The 21934-nt window shown below is 40.5% G+C and overlaps 1 protein-coding gene across 5 annotated transcripts in view; it reads right to left on the minus strand.

Annotated features, from left to right (window-relative positions):
• The window catches only part of INTU (inturned planar cell polarity protein), a 114990-nt gene that overhangs the window by 28444 nt on the left and 64612 nt on the right, over positions 1 to 21934 (minus strand). For 4 of the 5 annotated variants that reach the window (XM_030564133.1, XM_030564136.1, XM_030564132.1 and 1 more), the window contains exons 6-10: positions 21472 to 21561; positions 17463 to 17540; positions 15630 to 15819; positions 2551 to 2604; positions 825 to 887 (exon numbers count right to left, since the gene is read on the minus strand). In XM_030564133.1, coding sequence (XP_030419993.1) covers positions 825 to 887; positions 2551 to 2604; positions 15630 to 15819; positions 17463 to 17540; positions 21472 to 21561 — 475 coding nt within the window. The remainder of the gene's footprint in view (positions 1 to 824; positions 888 to 2550; positions 2605 to 15629; positions 15820 to 17462; positions 17541 to 21471; positions 21562 to 21934) is intronic. The other variant, XM_030564135.1, reaches the window with a different exon arrangement.

Below are 21934 nucleotides of genomic sequence, written 5' to 3' on the forward strand. Positions count from 1 at the left end.
CATTACATTAAAAAACACACACAGAGGAGACCAGCTACATGAGTTTTTCTAGAGCAGGTCTAGATGACCTGATGGTAAAAATGCCTGTGGATGGTCTGTACTAGAGTTTCCATTATTGCTAGCATTTCGCTGGCATTGCACTGTTATACCAATCTCAGTGTAGACAGGCCTTATCCTTCCTACCTTAGTCATGTGAGTAGACCTAACCCATGGGACTACCTGCATAAGTAAGGACTGGATGACTGAGACCTTAGAACATAAGCTCTGTAAAGGAGGAGTTGTATATTACTCTTTGTTTTGTATGGTTCTGAATATACTGACAATGCTCAATAAATAACATGTTTACAAATACCAGACAGGCCAAGCTGGAAGAAAGTTTTCCAAGTCTTATCTATCTGGGATTACAGTTACAATCAGAGGCCTTCAGTTAGTGACAGGGATGGGCAAAGAATAATGCTATCAGAATACCTCACAGTAATTCTCTTATCAATTAATATGGTAATTCATCACTGACTACTGTGCCTTTTCATTCATCTCTTCACACACATTTTGCAAGACTGTTGTTACTGCTTTCATAAAGATATTTACGTATCGTACAGTAAGAATTATTTTAAGACTTTAAATATTTTATTTGCATCTGTGAAGTAAATGGTTTTGCTCTATTCTGTGAGTTCAATTATGTCTGTAAGAAGTGTTAAACAGACAAAATGACCACACATTATTCATATTTGTCAAGCTTAGGCAAGCTTGACAAATTCATGCTTGGCTTATGTTTCCGCTTGGTGCATTTTTTACAACTCCATGCTTCACTCAAACAGTCTCACCTTATAGAAGAGACAAGAGCCCAGAATCATATACAACCGTCTCATGTCATAGTAATCTTCAGACTGCAAACAAATATATAGTACATTTATAACTTCTGATTGTTACATGACTGAGTGAAGGCAAGTGAAACTAATTCCAATAAATGACAGTAGGTGTTATTTAATATTTCAATTATTCAGAGTGCCTTCTTTAAATTAATTTATTAGCAGCTGAGCAACAGAGAGGTGAAGTTAGAACAAACAGCTAAATAAAAATTTGACACTTAGACTTTATTGTTGGTTTTCAAGTCACTGCAGTGTCATTCTTATAGTTATTTCTAGCACAGCATAACAGGTACTCATATTTCCTACTCAGTTCTGTAAAACAGATGGCTTTTTATAGGGTTCTCTAAGTTTCACAGCTCATAACAGCCAGCTAGCTGTTGCATAGCTCTTGCCACCAGAGGGACCTCATATAGCAAATCTAGGAAGACATACCAGTCCTTTTTCAGAGTACCCGGAAATACGTTACCCAACATTAACGCATTCATTTACCTTTAAAATTTAATTGACAAATGCTCTCACAATCACAACACAGATTTCAACTGGGCAGCTTTATTTTAAACGTAGTGGATGCATATAGCTCTGCTCAATAAAACAGTATTTATAAATATAAATTTTCAATAATCATTAGGAAATTATTTTATTTAGGAAACAAATGGTTTGGTTCCTATTAGACACAAATAGTAAAGTTTAACAGGAAGTGGGACTATAGACAGCCATCTGCCTTGTATTTATAGTCCCAGACATTTTATTAATTAAAAAAAAAAAAAAAAGACAGAAACTCCAAAATGTTCAGTGGTACATATATTCAGTAATATTTTCTTTACATGTAGGCATAACAGATTCATCTGTAACTTCATTTTTAAATAAATTCTTCCTTCAGAAAAAGCTTTAAGAAGGACTTTCATACTCTGGAGAAAACTTTCATAAGTATGAAACATATTTATCTCTCACCATCTGATATATAGTAAAGGAAACACACAAAAAATGATGCTTGAATGACTTGCTTCTTTCAAGTTTGTCCCAAGATAAAAATTCTTGAAAACTGTGAATGTGTATAAAATTGTACTGTGTAGAGAAAAGCAGCCAGTTCTGTATACACACACACACACGCACAATTTTATGCCAATGATATATTATATCATCATTTTCGAACAAGTATTAGGCTTATATCATTAAGTGTTAACAAAAAAGTGATAAGAACCATGTCCTACATTGCACCACACAGCCTTCTAGCTTTCTGTTACTGAGACTTTTAGTTGCTTTCTTAAGATTCGTGAGTTTTGTTCTTAAATGCTGCACAGCAATTTTAAGGACTATCCCATTATTTGAAAGAGAAGAAGTTGATTTTTACTATTAACGGAAAAAGGAAATATCCCTCTGGTAGCAAAGAATGGCTTTTTAGCTGAGCTAAGCATCAGCCAAGCTTGTAATTATATCAGATCTAGTTTCCACTCAGTGTCCCTGCAGTTACTGGTGTAACTACAGAGAGAAATTCATGAAGCAAAAAAGGGAAGTTCTTTAAACTTTTATTACAAATCAAGAAAAATATGGATGACGGTTACACCATTATGACATAGCTTGCTTTGACTTTCAGTTGGTTAAGAAAACTAATCCAAGATTTCTTCAAGCTACTGAATGTGAACAGCACAAATCGCCTGCCCTATAAAAACATACTCCTTACCAGCTCTGCAAAATCCGCTGCCTCCAAATCACTCAGTGCTGTGTCAATTTCCACCTGAAATATTGAAATAGTAGATATGAACATATTTTTCCAACAAATATACTGACAATGATAATAATGTATATGACATAGTACTGGTAGCCTCACAAGATTAAGAGTCATTATTCATTACTTTATAGGGAAATGGTAAAAAATTGCCCACACTTTTTGCATTAACAACATCAAAGATCAAGAACATCTGAATTCTCCAAAAGATCAAAGAAAAATCTTTTCCAATTTCTGCATATTTCCCTCTTCTTGGAATGATGGAAAAAATCATTCTGCTTGTCTGTCTCCTGAACCCACTGTTTTATATAAAGGAGACGTCAATCTTACTTTCTTCATGGACTAAAACTTGAAGGCAGGAGGCTCCTCTGAAAGCTGGCAAAGCTTTAGTATCCAACTGAGTTATTAGAAAAATCTTTTTCACTTTGGATTTACTTTTTGTCTCTATGGAAATTTCCAAAACTTTCTCACACGTTACCTTTGTTCCACTCAAACAGCAATAAGCTTGCATACTGTTTAGTTTCAGGAGCTGTTGATTAATATAAATTTTACTAAAAACACTTTTGGTTAAAGAACATAATAGCAACAACTCAGGTTCATGACAAATATGTTACTTAATGAAAAGAATTTTAAAAAGGCCATGGCACCCCTTTTGAGTTCTGTAAACAAGTTGTCTCTTACTGCGATATTGTAAGTTTTTCAGATTTATTGAAATGTCAGCCATACTGTTGGCAATCACAAATAATCATGCCTCTCAATTTCTCTCTTGGTTTAGAACTAAATTATACATCTATCCCACATAGAACTGATATTCTTATTTTTATTATTAAGGAGGATTGCCAATCCTTCCCTAATTAAAGCTGAAACTAGCTTCCAAATATAAACCCAATTTTTAATCCACTTCCAACTTCACCAAAACCAACCCTCCAGGAATTTTAACTTGTTACACAGTATAACTTATCTGAAAAATGTGGGTACAAAGAATTTCAGAAACATAGGGGTTTAAAAATGTCCTTATATATTTTTCCAAGACTTTCCTGCTACTTTTTTGGCTCTCTCTCTCCAAAACAGAGTCAGACAGAAAGTTCAAATTTCACTTCCCCAAGAGTATCAAACTCACAGAAATGCCTTTCATATATTTTCTTCAAGGGGACAGATGTCAGAATTAGAGATTAACATGAGAATAAAACAAAACAAAAAACAACCCCAAACACAGCTATATATAACAGTGCTTGAAAAATCTGTGGTAAGTAGCAAGCTTTCCCAAGTAAGCGCCTTCATTTCTGCAGAATCCAAGCTTCTATTTAAAACAAACACAAATTTCTAGCAGCAAAGAATCCTGTGGCACCTTATAGAGTAACAGACGTTTTGGAGCATGAGCTTTTGTGGGTGAATACCCACTCGTCAGATGCATGCCCATGAAAGCTCATGCTCCAAAACGTCTCTTAGTCTATAAGGTGCCACAGGATTCTTTCCTGCTTTTACAGATCCAGACTAACACGGCTATCCCTCTGACACTTGACAAATTTCTAGCCCTTACAGTTGCAAAGAAAACCTTCCAAATATGAACTGAATGTAAGTCTTCCTTAATTTTTAGACAGAAAACTACAATATGTCTGCAGCTAGTCAGATGTTTCACAAGTTGCAAGAGAAAGAAAACTAACCAGTATATTGACAGTTTTCACTACTGCTAATGGAAACCCAACTGGCAGTGGTGAAATTGGGAACAATCAGGTCAGGTAAATTTCATTCTGTTGCTGCAGAGGCTGGCACTGAGCTTTTCACAGTGGAGGAGTACAAATAGAGGTGCTGGGTGAGAGGTTGAATACTGGAGACACTCCTTGCAGGAGCCAGGAGAAAAGCAATAGAAATGCCTGCCACAGCTGCAGCAGTCAGGACTAGTAGAAACATCCCACCTTGGCTGCAGCCAGAAGGCTCTTGTGTGGGAGGAGACAGATGGAGACTTCTCCTCCCTTTCAGAACCCATGGAGTCTTAGGTAGGAGTTCCAGCAACTGGGAAGTGGCAGAGATTGGCTTCTTAGTTAAATGTTGCTCCTGGATGGTGGATCCCCCTATGCTTTTATCAGTCTTAACTAGTAGGTTTAGTCCTCTGCATTTTAGATGTGTGATACAACCCTTATGTATTTCTAAGGAGATGGTTGAGAGAGTTGATGCAGGTGTGTGTATGGGTAACGAGGATGGGAGAGAGAGAGTGAGACTGATGGGAGACATGAGGAAAGAAGCAGGGAAGAGAGATTTTTCCAAATACTCTGAGAGAACCTGCTTCAATACCAGGGATTTGGAGCAATCAAATTTTTCAATTGCTCCACTCCAGCTCCAGGCTCAAACCTACTGCTCAGCGTTCCAGCTCCGGGCTCCACTCCAAAGCCCTGTACAGCAGGAAAAAACCCTCAGACCATACACCCCTGATTGTCACCTACAACTCACAATGGAACCCATGTGTATCATTAAACAGTTACAACCCACACTCAGTGGAGACCACATCTTTCCTGAACCCCTTCTTCTGGTCTTCAAACGACCGCCCCCAACCTCTTTAAGCTCATTGTAAGAAGAAAGCTGCCAACAGACCAGGAAACACCAACTCAAAGAGGCTCCAGCTCCTACCAGAGCAACAGATGCAAAACCTGCAGATATATCTTAAGTGCTACGATGATCAATACCCACCCCAACATACCCTTCAAGATCCATGGGTTCTACATATGCCTATCATAACATGGGGTGCACGTCATATGGTGGACTGATTGACAATTATGTGGGTAAAACAGAACAGTCACTACACTTTTGAATGAAATCATACAAAAAAAATGATAAAAGACAAAGACCACCATATCACACGTGGTTTTCATCTTGCAACATGTGCTAACACCTTATCTGTTCCACCCTTGTAATTAGTTGTGACATTTTTGAGTGCCTTTCCCAGACCTGAACAAGAGCTTTGTGTAAGCTTGAATGATTACGTCTTTCACCAACAGAAACCAGTTCAATAAAAAGTCATTACCTCACCCACTTTGTCTCTCCAATATGCTGGGACCAACAGGGCTACAAACAACACTGCAAATAACCATTATTTATTACAGAAAAGAAAGAAAAAGTGGTGTGAAGCCTGGAAAGGAAAGGTTATAAAAACAAAAGAGATGCAATAAATTACCTTTCAAAAAGTGTATTAGGTCGCTGATTGACCATGTGCTAGAACTGAATATACTACACTGGCCAGCGTATAGCTATTTTTTTCCTTTAAATTACAGGGGCAGTCTTTCGGAAGTGGGGTAGGGGGTAAAGGTGTGTAGCAGCACATGTATTTTTCATTCTGGTTAACACTTATAGTTCTTAGTGAAGAACATGTCAGATAATTTTTTCACAACCTGTATATATACATACTTCAAAAGATATCCCTGTATATAATATGTGAAGTGACAAGAACAAAAAAAGGGAGGAAGGGGAATCAAATAGGTCCACTAAGCCTTACAGCTGTGCTTGGCTCATGGTATCAGACACTTCTTAAATCAAAATACAATGTAAAAATTATTACAGCATACCAAATCCAGTAAAATGTGCACACTGACGAAGGTTATTTCAAGATTTTTTTCAACTGGAAATTGAACAGAGATGATAATTTCTCCACTAGCTGTAAAAAGACTGCCAGCTGATTATACACCATATTTTTGACTCTCTAGGTCTTGACATTCTTCCTACCAAAACTAAACCTACAAGGTTTGCTTGTAAAAGTGAAGAATCTTTAAATTAGTGCTAAAAGAGCATGAGTGGGCTAGAAATATGCTCTGTTGTAAACGTCAGAACAGGAGTTTCATTGAATTCACGCAATAAAAACCAAAATCAACAATCTTGATCTTTTGAAGTCAAAATGTCATTTTCCAAGGTAGCAGGCACCATTCATTCTCCATTACAAAGGCTCTGTTTTGTTAAGCTGGTTCAGTGAAAGCTGCTGATTTCTTGTGAATCCTACCTGGATTCAGTGTCTTTAGAGCTTCATCCTAGAACTACAGTATATACTCACATTTAAGCCTTCATTTCCTTAACAACATTTTTGGAAATTAGTGTCCAGTTGTATAAACTGAAACCCCCAGCTCCAAGTGCACATAAGATTGTGGCTGGTACACATCTTACCTATTAGATCTGCTCAAAGATAAGTTTAAGTCATAATAGATTTTAAGGCCAGAAGGGACTATTACGAATGAATGTAGTATATAGTGGTAATAATATCTCCATATTTCTACTTCATATTCCCCTGCTTATCCACCCACAGATCACATTTTATTTCTTAGCCACTGCATCATACAGGTAGTGCATACTTGGCTGGATTTTCATCATGATTAAGGTCTCTGATTTCAAAAATACAGTCCCCATCCTATAAGTGTGACCTGCATTCTTGGTTCCTGGATGAACAACCTTGCAGTTAACTGTATTAAAGCACATGTTGTTCCAATGAGCCTAGATAATGTGATCCAGATCACTCTGTAGAACAGATATGCCCTAATTAACTCTACCAAAGTTGGTAGCACTGGCAAACTACCAGTAAAGATTTTTTGTTTCCTTACAGATAACTGATAAAGATTTTGATATTGCATTTGTTCAAGAACAGATTCCTCTAGGATCCCATCAGAAATGCCCCACAGTATGACGACTTTCTATTTACTTTGAGATCTATTAGTTAACTAAGTTTGACTTCATTTTATATGAAGTATACTGATTTTTGTTGTCATAGCTTTTTAATCAGAATTTTGTATTGGACTAAATCTTATGAACAGCACAGACTACAAGATGCACCATAAAGTCAGCCTCTTCAGTCTATGTCCCAGGCAGTGACTTATGGACCTGCTTCTTGACCCAGATAGGGACTGATCACTCCTCTCTTCCTTCTCAACCAGGGAACTTAAGCAGGTGTCCTGGTGGATAGGGATAAAAGACTGGCAGCTCTCAGCCTCATCTGTACACAGACCCCCTGACTCCAACAAAAAGCTGCCTTTAAATTTTGGCATAAGTTCCACTGTACATAAACAAGAAAGTGGTATATGAAAAATAATAAGGCTATATCTCAGTCAAATTTTCCCTTCTACTTTTTCCTGTGTTTTCATAAGCCTACGGCTAAGTGGTAAAAGAATATGCTTAATGGTTCCTGACATGTTTCTACTACTGAGTTAATGGCATGGTCTAGAACCTGTCAGCTAATCAGATTCTCCTTTAATCTAGGTTATTTTAGAAATGTTTATAACATATATGGTATATAGTGGATATCATTGTTGAATAAGACATCTTGGAAGCCATAATCAAGGGTTTTAATATTGTAATTCCATTGATCTGACATCAGACTGGATTATAATTTTTTTAAACTGAGTAGGATTTTCAAAATCAAAAAAATTAAAAGTCATAGTAATAATAATGCTCCGCATGATCAAGAATAAAGCCATTGAATGCATGAGTGTGTTAGTAAAGCTACATGTCTGGTACAGTACTCCTGCAGCCCTCATTGTTCAACTAAGATGACATTTGTTTAGTTTACCAATTCAGATAAAATGTTAAAATACTAAATTAAAGTGCTGTTAAAATTAATGAGTTTCCCTGCTGTCAGGGATACTGCTGTATAGGCTAGCAATGTTATAGATGACATAGAAACTGAGATGCTTCAAGAAATTATATGGCATAGTATGCAATATTCACAGGTTTAAACAAGACTAAATTTATTGCTAAAAGTATCTGTCATTTGGCATCATTATACTAAAAGAGAATCCGTATACTTCATCCACCAACCCATACAATCCCCACAGCATAGGGGGGTTGTAAGCATCCTTATCAGAAGTTAGAGGTTAATGATTTGTGTAGAGCAGGACTGTCTTTATGACAAAAATTAGGGTCATTTTAGACCATCTCCAATACAAGAAAAGTCCCTGTAGGTGGCAATGTACAAACACAAACAAGATCTGCTTCTTCCCACTCGTATTCACAATTTGATAACTGTCCAAAAATAGCCTCCTTTTGGTCAGGTAATAAGAATCTTTTAAAGTGTTTGATTATCTATTACTATATAATGAGCTTCTTCATATTTAAATGATATACAGTCTAAATTGGCTTTATTTGGAAGATGCAAGTTATCTGCCTGAAGATTTAATAAATATCACATCAGTGAAACAAGATACTTTAAACTAAAGTGGAGACAGCCTCTTCTGTAAAGCAAATGTTTTGGTTTGTATTAAATTGTATGAATTCTTTTAAATACATTAGTTCATAGATAGTAGTGTGTGTAGGAGCGCAGAGGAAAGAGGCTATGGCCAGCAGAATATAAGCATATATTGCAATTACAGTACACCTATTTGATTGGATGCAAAAGTATTACATATTTAAAAATAAACATTTCCTACTTCACATAACTAGGTATTCATTATTCAGGCTTTGATCTGGTAGATATCTGTAGTTCATCTATACAATATAGGATTTTTTCTTCTTACAATTGGAATCTTTCCTTTGCGTAACAGAACACAAAAAAATGGACAAAATATGAGAAAAAAGCAGCAGGCACTGATGGGGGACAGAATATGACATATCTCTTCAGGGACAGAGGTTGTGATTAGTGCTGGCAGGGAAAATGCCGTGGCTGTGCCTGTTAACTATGCGGAACCCAAGGATTCAAGGGAAATCTTGTCACCAACCCCACAGATGCTGGGGCATTATATGCAGTGTGCTAGCCCCTTGCACATTGTCCGGATCTCCCTCTAGTCCTATGGTAACATGATTGGCTTTATGGACATGCTCTCACTGGTTCTTTGTCTGCTGATACATGCTATCACCTATCCCTTTTTGTTGGGAGTAGAAACTATATATTGCAAATTTATGCTACAAGGAGCAGATTTAACTCAATGGGGACATCGACAGATTTCCAAGCGGAACATGTGGTCTCTAGAGTAACTGTTCCTCAGCTCTGGCAGGCCAGCCCATCCCTGCCATTGAATCATGGGTAATCTGGAATATGCCGTGGTCACGGAGAGGAACTGCTGCCATTCCAGGAGCAAGGAGAAGAATGACGTATGGGCTTGTCTTTTCCATTATTGCTGCTCCATTGGCTTTTCTCCTCACTAAGCCTGGGCTGTGGGTAGAGCCCCCCTTTGGGGAAGCTAGCCCCTGGCCTCGCCCTTTCCACCCATGCTCTCCCCTTGGCCAGAGTCCCAAGACCTCCCCCTGCCGGTGGATCCACAAGCCTCCCCCCGCTGGGAGTGCCCCTCCGACCCAGAGTGCCCCCCTTTGGCCACAGGAGCCCCGGGCTGGCCAAAGCCCTAAGTGCTCCCCCCTTGGCTGGAGAAGCCCTGGGCTAGCCACAGACCAGAGAGCTCACCCCTGCTTGGCTGGCCAAAGTCCCGAGCCTCACCAGGAGCCCTGGGGTGGCTGAAGCCCATCATGCCTCCCCTCCCCGGACCTAACCCACCCAGGGGAAAAGCTTCTGTGACCTAAAAGATGCTTTTGATATGCTCCATGCAGGTTCCGCGGCGGCCAGGGCATGGGGCATAATAAAACAAAAACTTCACCGCCAAACCCCGCAACCGAGGCTCCGGGTGCTGCGGCAGCGCCGGGGAAGGCAAAGCCTCCCCTGGCCTATTATACCCACCACCCATGTCACTAGCCATGAGAGGCCCTCTGTTTATAAGTAATATATTCTATTGATGCCTTTTTTCTCTGTTCTGTCCCCTGCCCACATCTGTAGAATCACAAGGCACAGTAGTGAATGTCTTTCAGCAGAAGCATTGCAGTCTGCATTGCATAGATGCTAGAACTAGAGGTACTACTGCACCCCGTCTTGAAGTGGTTTCTATCATATACAGACTTTAGTTTAATTCAATGGCTATACAAGTTGTTCCAGTGCCCAGCTACACTGACTTGCTAAGGTAACAGGGGAAAAAAGTAAAACATAGCCATGATCTTGGGCCTCTGCTCCAAGCAGAAACTAACAAGAATTCCTGGCGTTATGATTCTTAAAGCCACTGAGACTGATTCCCAGCAGGTAGTACAACATATCTCCCATACCATGAAAGTACATGGATCTCTTACCATCAGCTTCTTTTGAGTGAATATACAGAAGTACAGCCAAATCAAGCTTTACAACTCCATGAGGTAACTAGGTGGGTGAGCATAGATCTGTAATTAAATACCTTCACGGGAGAAGACTGATAAAGGATTTTTTTTTCCAAATATGTAGGCAACATATAGTCAAGCTCACTACTGTAGCAGGGAAAAGTGTACAGGGTTGGAAGTCAGAATACCTGTGTTCCATACCCAACTTTGCCACTTAGTTGCTATATAACCACTGGGGATTCACTTAACCTCTCTCTGTTTCCATGTTCCCACTTACAGATTGGGTACAACCATGCTTACCCATCTTTCAAAAAACATTTTGAAGTCTGTGGAAGAAGAGAGGCATGTGCAAAATATTTTTTTATTATCTTCACAATGCTTCCCCAAGCTGATTAGCAACACAACCATTTTATCCAGATTAATTTTAAACCATCTGTTTTAGCCTACAGGATGCCAGCAAAGTGCATTAGAGGGGTGTGATTTGTAAAGTGCTCTAACTGACCCATGTAGACTCTGTTGGCACATTCTAAAATGTGTCGACAGGAAAATTAGAGTGCAACATGTTAGTGTGTGTTACAAATCACACCCTTCTGGCATGCTTAGATAAGGCCATAGAGTCAAAAGCTCTGAAGAGGAGCAGATACTAAGAAAAACCTTTGAAGAAGGCAGAAAGAAGCAGCTATTGAGCCAGTAAAGTGAAGTACCTTGCATTGGAGCTAAAACATACTTTGAAAAAAACAATATAAACTCTAAAGGAAGGAAAAATAGGAAGCATTATCAAAAACACTGACCTAGCCTAAGAAGAAGGAAAAAAAAAAGATGTCCATGGGCCATAGAATTAGGACATTTTCTGTAACACCAATAAGCCACATTTAGGGTATGTCTACATTGCAATGTAAGCCTGGGCTCAGACTCAGGCTCAAGACTTAAACCCCTTCTGTCTACACACAAATCTCTCAGACTCAGGCTTGCACCGAGGGTTCTGGGGCCTCACAGAGGTAGAGGGTGAGCCCAAGTCCAGCCAGTACCCCAGGTTCAAGCCCTACTGTTTTGCAGTGTGGATGCAGCCACATTGGACTTGGGCCCTGGGAGTCTGCCATTGCTGTCCCAACAATCCCACGAGATGGTGTTCTTTGTCCTTTCTATCCCACTTCCTATTCCAAGAAATGCAGACAACCCGCCTTTGCTCAACTGCAGCTCAGTGTTTAGGCACTTCCATTTTATTCTGGAAGCTGAGCTGCAAACATTTTGAAGTCTGTGAAAGAAGAGAGGCATGTGCAAAACATTTTATTATTTATTATCCTGAGAATGCCGCTCTATGCCAACTAGCAACACAATCATTTTATCCAGATTAATTTTAAACTGACTGTTTTAGGGTTTATCTGAACCTTTTCCTGAGTTTGCAACGGCCACCGACCAGAAGTCCTTTGCCAAGCATGCGGCTTCCTGGTTGAGGGAGCATAGTCAGGTTTTGGTGACTCTCTGGTGGGAGATGAGCAAAACATTTGATATTAGTAAGAGTGCAGTGAATGATTATGCCTACTAGCAAATAGTAGAGGACCCCCCCCGCCCACCGAGCACTGGAAATTTACCAGACTAGTGACCAGTGCAGAGAGCAATTAAGTGGCTCAAGATAGAAAGCTGCAAAGCCAGGGACCAGAATTGCATTTCTGGGAATTTGTCATCATCTTGCCAGTTTTACAAGGACTTTGGCAGTGCTGGGTACTGCATCTCACATGTAGCCAACAGTGGTGTATGATGACCTAGTCAGCTCTGATGGTGACCTGCTGACCCCAGAATCTAGCATGGGAAGAGATAGGAGCCAACAGCAAGAGCCAGATGAGGCCATCAAAGTGACTCTGGTGATGAAACTGGTCCTTGAGGAGGCTTTGCCGCAGGAACAGCTAGCTGCAGTACATCCTGGGGCCATACTTGAAGGAACTTTCTGATGGCTAACTGGAAGAGCAATGCACCGTGGAACTGGAAGCAGAAAAGGAAGAGGCAGAAGTTCCCCATGATCTGGTAAGTTTTGTCTCAGTTTTTGAGTTTATTAATATAGTTATAGTTACAGCACAATTTTTAGCAAGGAGATTCCGGTTTGTTAAAAATAAGAACTTTATATTGCCTTCCCTGTTAGTATGGTGCTCCGTACCTACTCAATGGTGTAATAAGCCACCTGCAAACAGTCAACTGGGGGAGGGAGGGAGGTTGAAATGTAGTCCATTTATAACTATACAGTAGTCCATTTCAGTAGTCCATGTGGTTGATGTGTGATGAAATTGTTTGTCTGAAATACACCTGGGGGTTTGAATGCAGTCCAGCAATGTGCCAGAAATGGGGGTTTGGGGAGGGGGGATGAGGAAGGCATTGAAAAATTCTCAACATAGGGCCAGCAATCAGTGTAGACACTTAAGCTCTGGGTTCTCAAACCCAAAGTTTGCTGACTCAAGTTCCACTAATCCTGGGCTTTCTTTAGTGCTTTGTCAAAGAACTTCTTGTGGCTGCCCTTCAGAATAGGAACACAGCAGTGTCTGGCCACAGCTACTGACATTCATTTGACAGAATATGCCTTATCAGGACCTTGGGGTTGTAGGCCTGATAGATAGCAGCTATGGAAGATTAAGTCCAACAGTCACAGTGCATATTACATTTATATATTACATTACATAAAATCAATGGATATGTCAGTCAAGAAAATCCAAACATACATAGCACATAAAGATCAAAACATATTGTAGTACTGCCTGTGATGGGCTACTTAGACTTCTGTAAGGCATTTGACTTAATATTACATAACATTTTGATAAAAAAAATAGTATGATATAAAATTAACGGGGCACACTTAAAATGGATTTAAAGCTGGCTAGCTGATAGGTCTCAACATGTAATTGCAAATGGAAAATTATCATTGAGTGTTTACTTGTGGATTCCCGCAGGAATCTGTTCTTGGCCCTATGCTATTTACATTTTTATCAATGACCTGGAAGAAAACATAAAATCATCATTGATAAAGTTTGCAGATGACAACAAAACAGGGGAATGGTAAATAATGAAGATGACAAGTTACTAAAGCGCAGCGATCTGGATTGCTTGCTAAACTGGGAGCCAGCAAACAATATGCAGTTTATCATAGCTAAATGTAAATGTTTGCATCTAGGAACAAAGATTGTAGGCCATATTTACAGGATGGGAGACTCTTTCCTGGGAAACAGTGACTTTGAAAAAGATTTGGAGGTTGTGATGGATAATCAGCTGAACATGAGCTCCCAATGTGATGTTGTGGCCAAAAGGGCTAATGTGAACCTTGGATGCATATAGAGGAAAATCTCAAGCAGAAGTAGAGAAATTATTTTACCTCTGTATTTGGCACTGGTGCCTCTGCTGCTGGAATGCTGTGTCCAGTTTTGGTGCCTACAATTCAATAAGGATGTTGATAAATTGGAAAGGGTCAGAGAAGAGCCACAAGAATGATTAAAGGATTAGAAAATTGAATTTATAGGACCTCAATCTGTTTAGCTTTAACACAGAGAAGATTAAGGGGTGACTTCATTATAGTCTATAAGTACCTACCTGGGAAACAAATAATTTAATAATGGGCTTTTCAATCTAGAAGAGAAAGGTATAACATGATCCAATGACTGGAAGTTGAAGCTAGACAAATTTAAACTGGAAATAAATCGTGCATTTTTAACAGCAAGAGTAATTAACCATTGGAACAACTGATCTAGGGTTGTGGTGGATTCTCTATCACTAACAATTTTTAAATCAAGATCAGATGTTTTTCTAAAAGATATTCTTTAGGAATTATTTTGGGGAAGTTCTATGGCCTGTGCTATGCAGGAGATCAGACTAGATGATCACAATGTTCTAGCCTTGGAATCTACAAAACCAAATGAAGATGAAGAAGAAAAAGATGGAAAGCGGTAGCATGATTAAGGACCATACTACAGAACCTGTGTATCCACAAAGGCGAGAAAATGCTGTATTATACAACGGTTGTGTCTCTGCTGTATATATAACACCTTGCTCCAGCACAGTGGATTCTGCAGTGAAGACAGGAGGTAAGCCACAGAAAAGGTGTTGGTAGGGCTTATGGAAATAGATTAAGGTTTAGTAATTGGCTTCTTTTTCTTTACATGATTTTCCTTCAGTTTTGGGGGAATTTCCAATATCCCGCATTTAAGTCTTTCAGATCATTTCAGGAAGAAGAGGTTTAGGTGCAAGACTCCAAGCTCTCTCTGCTATACAGAATATTTCACCTTTTCTCTTCAAACCCTCCACCACCTTGCAGTTTAGTGCAGAAAACCAAACATCCTTTCGGTGTAGCTCTCGGCTCCTGCCTGAATCTGGGGGGAATTAGATACAGAAAAATGATGCATTGAAGCTGCACTAGTTTGTTGCCACACAAATGTCATGTGGCCATAACTCCAGATTCTATAGCAGCTGGCTGCAACTCTCCTGCAACGCAAGTTGCTCAAATAAAAATATGACATTAAAGATTAGAAGACTGCCTACTGGAAAAATATTTAAATGGTCAGAACGAAACAAACACATGTACCATCAATTGTTTTTTCTATTATATTTGCTACAAATTGAAGATGTTTTTGTTAAACAAGGTCTTAACTCCTTTTTAGTTCATCTTCTCTTCCTACCTGATTCTTGAGTGAAGACACTAAGCTGTGTTTACAGCAGCATGCAGTTGCTTATGGAAATATATGTGGGGTTCCAAATTCAGCATTACTGCTCCATAGAAGGATCTGGTAGAAAGAAAAGATTGCCTGGGATAGGGGAAGCTCTTGTTTAAATTACACCTTAGAAATAACAGCAAAAGCTACCTTGGAAAGAAACAGAAAATGGTGTGGTAAGTAAACTGCTTTTGTCAAATGTTTACCCTGTCATGTAAAAGTCCTTCTTAAGAGATTTGTAAAGGAGATTACCTTGATTTCTTGTGCCAGCGTTAGCCAGCGTATCCCTGGGAGATTGTCTAAAAACAATGCACTGCAGCTATCATAGTGCTGAGCACTGGGGCTGGCATTCGAATTGAGTCTGGCAGGCTGAATTGCTCGCTGGAAGAACAGGTTGAAAAAATGATCCAAGCGGGAAATGTTTTCCACCTGGCAAAAAGCACTGAACAAACATGAACTAGAAGTTAAAATAACATTTCAAGACTGGTACCTTGTTTGTATAATCCTCTATGCTATAGTAGATGCTCTAAAGCAGGATACTCCATTTGGATTAAAACAAAAAAACAAAAACTCCGCCCCCCCCTCGGTGTTAAACAACAAAAAACACAGGGTTGTTACCCAGAATAAAGATAGGTTTGCTAGGAAAACAACTGGTACTTTGTAATACCAATAGTTCTGCAGTTTACCTCTTACAGTAAATTGCAGATTTTGAAATAAGGCTCTAAATGACATTCATCTCTTTGGTGGCCTGGATGACTCTACCTGCTCCTTTTCTTTAGGACATTTAATGACTTTTTAACATACCTGCCATTGTTGACTATTGTTTAATTGATGTCAACCAAAATAATTTTAAATAAAGATTATACTATAGCATGTTCTTCATATTACCTTCAGAAAATGAGAATAAAATTCAACTATTCCAAATGTCTCCTAAAGTTGTATCAAAATAAATTGATTTGTCCATCTTATTCAGTGTTTGATTCTTTTCTGAGATATACTGACAGCTGTGTACATGCATCTGAAAATTGCCCATGTATAAGAGGTGGTATGTGTATACTTATTACAGTAAACGTGAGCCCAGATGTCATTTGTTCTAGGCAGAATAACTCGATAACATTTTTTTTTTTTGCTATTTAACACAGGAATAGAAATAACTATTATGATTTTCATACTGAAATTATACTAACATTGGCCCTTGTCATTATTACTGAAAATTGCAGTAGCACTCCAAATATGCTAGGTGATTTCTGAACACAGAGGAAGACAGTCCCTCCCTCAAATAAAGTTAAAAACTATGGATTGTACATTTTAGTAAAAATCTTATAATCTGATCCACCTAAAAATCTACAAGAATAGGTCTCAGTGGCTTCAATGGACCTTCTGACATGCCTAAAGTTAAGGACACAAGTAAGTTTTTGCACGAACAGGACCAAAGCGATTTAAAAAATAAATAATAATAATAAAAAAACCACTCCTCTACCCTGATATAACGTGGTCCTCAGGAGCCAAAAAAATCTCACTGCTTTATGGGTGAGACCACGTTATATCGGGTTCAGTCTAGTACAGCACAGCGTACTGGCAAGAGCCGGTACGCTGCGCCAGACTGGACTGGACTCCCCTGTGATGATTTAAAGGGCCTGGTGCTCCAGCTGCTGTGGGGAGCCCTGGACCCTTTAAATCACCGCCGGAGCTCCAGCAGCCGGGCTCAGACAGTGATTTAAGGGGCCCGGGGCTCCACACAAATTTGGATATAACATGGCAAAGCAGCAGGGCTCGAGTGGCGCTTTAAAGGGCCCAGGGCTCCCGGCTGCTTTACTATGTTATATCTGAATTAGTGTTATATTGGGTGGCGGTCTATTAGGGTAGAGGTGTGCTGCTTATCAAAGAAGGTTAAAAGAATTTTATTAGTGTAAGGCTGGAACAAAAACAGACAACAATATACAGACATCAGGCTTCCAGTGCTATAGAATCCAGTGCAAAGACACGTAAATACAAAAAAGCAAAACACTTGGTATAGAAGCTTGCTCTGTCTGAGAGTTAACCTCAAAATTAGTTAATAAAAACATATCCTTTGGAAGCACTTACCTGTCCAAAGAACCATACATAAATTTTAAGGTTCTGACAACATCTGTAATCATGTTCCTTAGCTGAGAAAGAGGCACACTATCAAAACAAAACAAAACAAAAAAACAAACACTTTAAACTGCGCTTACAATATGATGAAATGCATCATGGATAAAAAGGGTGAATTTCTTTATTGCTGCTGGCCTCACTGATTCACAATGGTCTAAACACACAAAATTAGAACAGCCTGTCTCCACTTCATAGAAACTAAGAATGGACTAGCTCTATTAGGTCATTCCATGTATTTCACTGCTGATGCAATGTTCTTGACAGTACATTTTCTAGTGTCTTGTCTGGTCTAGTTTTAAAAACCCCAAGAGACTGAGCTTCTATCACTTCCTTTTAGAAAATACTCCAACACTTCTCAGCAACTATTTAATAGCAAAGCGCTGTACTGAGATCCCTTATTTTTTGACAATTCATTTTACAGAATATACCCCAAACTATTTTACTAGTTTAGTCTGATGTGTTATAAGAAGTAAAAAAAAAAAAAATACATTTGTCAAAAGGAAAGGCATATTTGAATCAAGTTTATCTGCTTACTAACTTGCAAAGTTAAGTCCTTTATAGTAAATGTGTTGATAAGCAGGGTCCTACAATAACAGTAAAACTCAGCATTTCATTGAGTTTGTAAAACAATTATGCCTCAGAACATTCCTGTCAGATAGGACTTCCTCTTCCCCTGCGGGGTCTGCTCCGGGAGCAGGGTCAGAACCACCTCTGAGAACTTCTCCTGGTTTCAGGGAGTTCTGTGGCTGCTGGCTGGGACAGACTCTGACCCTAGTGGGAGACTGCAGCCCCAACTGTCATCTCCCTCCCCAACACATGGAGAGGCTGTGGTCCCAGCTGTCAGCTCCTGACCTGGGTGGAGAGGCTGCGATCCAAACTATCACCCCTCCATGCAATGCACAGAGGCTGTGGCTTGAGCTGTCACCCCTTCCCTGCGTGGAGAGATTATGGCTCAAGCTGATACTCCCCCTTGCGGAGAAGCTGCAGCTTGAGCTGTCACCCCCCACTGCAGAGAGGCTGCAGACCAGGGTCGCCCAGAGGATTCAGGGGGCCTCGGGCAAAGTGGGGGAGCTGCGGCATTTGTACTCACCAGCAGCAGTCCAGTCTTTGGTGGCATTTCGGCAGCGGGGGGCCCTTCAGTGGCTCCGTGTCTTTGGCAGCACTGAAGGGTCTCCCACCGCCGAAATGGCACTGAAGACCTGGACTGCTGTCGGGCCAGGGCTTGAGGGGCCCCTGCGGGGCCCGGGGCAAATTGCCCCACTGCCCCCCACCCCCCGCCGCCCTGCTGCAGACCAGGCTGTTAGTCCCCGACCCAGGCTGGAAGCTGACGGGAAAACATGGACGTATGGCAACCCACCTTCCCATACCCTGTGACCTTCACTTCTGTGCAGCTGCTGGTGGTGGCACTGAGTTTAAAGTTTGGTGCCTAGCCAGCAGCTGCTGCTCTCTGGCTGCCCAGCTCTGAAGGCAGCGCCCTTGCCAGCAGCAGCACAGAAGTAATGGTGGCAATCCCACAATCCCCTACAATAACCTTACTATTCCCACAAAACCCTCTTTTGGGTCAGGACCCTCATGATTACAATAGTGTGAAATTTCAGATATAAACATCTGAAACTGTGAAACAGACTATTTTAAAAATCCTATGAACGTGAAATTGACCAAAATGGACTGTGAATTTGGTAGGGCCCTGCACATACACTGCATACTGTGACAAAGCTCTGTCCTTGTCTCCGTGGGTCCCGCACTTCCTGGCAGATTTCACTAGCCTCAAAGCCTCACTGTGACCCTCCACGTAGCCTTTCTCTCTAGAATCAAGGGTCACAGCTTACTGAGCCATTTTCATCATAAGCCACCAAGGGAGGTGAGGAGAAGCTACTCTCCCTTGCACAGTCTCTGTTGTCTCCGTCTCAGTGATTAATTTGAGAGTAGGGAAGGGGGGAGCCCAGGTCTGCCCTCTATTCCGGGCTCCAGCCCAGGGACCCTAATAGTATCAGCTATAGTAGCTGAAATTTTGGGAACACGATGCGTAGAATTCCCTGGGCTACTTTCCACAGCAGCCCCAGCTCCTTAATATCTACTTCACCCTTACCTGAGGGCCTCCTTCCTTGTGCCTGAGATGGTTTGTACTGCTCAATTCCTCCAACAGTGCAGCTTCCTCCTACAGCTCCTGACACTCACGCACACCTGACTAACTGGGAGGCTTTTAACTAGGTTCAGCCAGCCCCTGACTGGCATCAAGTGTATCAATCAACCCACTGTCTTCCCTGCCTTCTGGAAAGATCTTTATTAGCCGCAGGTGTCTTAATTGACCTGGAGCAGCTGCCATTTGCTTATCCCGGTAGCAAGAATTTGTTTAGCCTGTGGCTAATATATCTGTCTCCCACAACTTTACTATAGCCATCCGGCCTCGCTCTGTCACAATACTTAAATAGTAACATACAGTGACTCCTCACTTAACATTGTAGTTATGTTCCTGAAAAATGCGACTAAGCAAAACGCTGTTAAGTGAATCCAGTTTCCCCATGAGAATTAATGTAAATGAGGGGGTTAGGTTCCAGGAAATGTTTTTTCACCAGACAAAAGAACACGCACACAGTATGTTTTAAACAAACAATTTAATACTGGTACACAGTGATGATGATTGTGAAAGCTTGGTTGAGGTGGAGGAGTCAGAGGGTGGGATATTTCCCAGGGAATGCCTTACTGCTAAATGATGAACTAGCAATTGGCTGAGCCCTCGAGGGTTAACTCTCACACTCTACAACGGAGCAGGAATGGAGGGCGGGGAGCCAGCATCACAGACTGAGACAGAGACACACACAGAGAGTGTGTGTGTGTGTGTGTGTGTGTGTGTGTGTGTGTGTGTGTGTGTGTGAGATGCGCATTTCCCATTAAGTACATTGCTTTGTTAATTAGATCAGCTTGCTGAGACTGCAGTGGCTAACAGCAAGCTCCCTCCATCCTGAGCCCTGTCTTGTGTCCCCCCCTTCTCTGTGGAAGATACGGTGAGTGAGGTGCAGGAGCAGGGGGGCGGGTAGGGGGACACCCTGACATTATCCCTACCTCTTTCTCCCCTGTCCCTGCACACAGCAAGCAGGAGTCTTGGGGAGCAGCTCCAAGGCAAAGGGTAGGAGCAGCATATGGCAGTGGGGAAAGGGATAGCTGAAATTGCTAGCCTGCTGGGCAGCTGCTGCACAGGGAACTTAGGGGAGTGGGGAGCTGATGGGGGGCTGCCAGTCCACCTTGGTTCCAAACCCCCACCAGCTAGCTGCAGTGGGCTGCTCTTACTGCAAGCAGTGGACAAAGCAGGCAGCTGCCAAACAGCATTAGAAGGGAGCATTACATAACTTTAAATGAGCCTGTTCCCTAATTGATCAGCAACGTAACAATGAAACAACGTTAACTGGGACGACTTTAAGTGAGAAGTTACTGTACAATACTTTTCCTTTAAGTGACTTATTTATGGTCACACAGAGATCAGTGGTAGAACAGAGAAAAAGAACTTGGGAGTTCCTGCCTCCCTGACCACGCACTGACTATTACTGTTATTTGTATAGCAGTAGTACCTACAGACCCCAAATCAGGATTGCAGCCCCGTGTGCTAAACTCTGTATATTCAGATAAAGAATAGAGTCCCTGCTGCAATGAGATTACAATCCAAATCAGATACATCACATTAACTATAATTTTCCACACAAATAGCAGTTTTTGTTCAGGGGATTTAAAGTATTCATAAAAGTCACTATTTTTTTCAGTGACAAACTAGTTCTGTCAAGTTCTTGGCAGTGATTTTCCATGCACTGAAAGCTGAATAATTCCTACATAGATGCAGAGTTACCAGCCATACAACTGAAAATATAGCTCTATACATATATTAAATTGACATAAGAGTTACTATTCCCAGGTCTTAGCACATTTCAAACATCTTCTAAAAAATAAACATGCTATGCTTAACACTCACCTTTCTGCAGGAAGGCCAATCACAAGCAACTTGTCAGATTCTTTCCAGTAAACCACCTGAACCAGTTTCCCACATAAAAAAAGGGATGAGCTAGAAAAATAAAGCCAGAAGAAAATGTTTACTTAGGCTTTATGAAGGGTCATCATTTATTCTGAATGTTAATATATAAAGCTTCATGCTTACTTAAATACTGAGTATTCAGCTGAGTTATACAATTGCATTTACAGTTCTGGAATTTGAAGCGCATACTCTAAGTTATTTGTAAGGTAATCATCTACTGCACAGTAGATTTTTTAAACAAATTGGTAGGAATAATGGGAAAAACATAACAATAAGATCTATTTCTTAACATTTCCACAAACAGTTACCAAAAAGCCTACTAGATAGCTTTCCTTTTTTTCTAAATACAGCAGAATACTGGAACACATTAAAGAAAAGGCAAAGAAAAAAATTTCTGGAGAGT

The sequence above is a fragment of the Gopherus evgoodei genome, chromosome 5, assembly GCF_007399415.2.
Source record: "Gopherus evgoodei ecotype Sinaloan lineage chromosome 5, rGopEvg1_v1.p, whole genome shotgun sequence".
Taxonomy (NCBI): domain Eukaryota; kingdom Metazoa; phylum Chordata; order Testudines; family Testudinidae; genus Gopherus; species Gopherus evgoodei.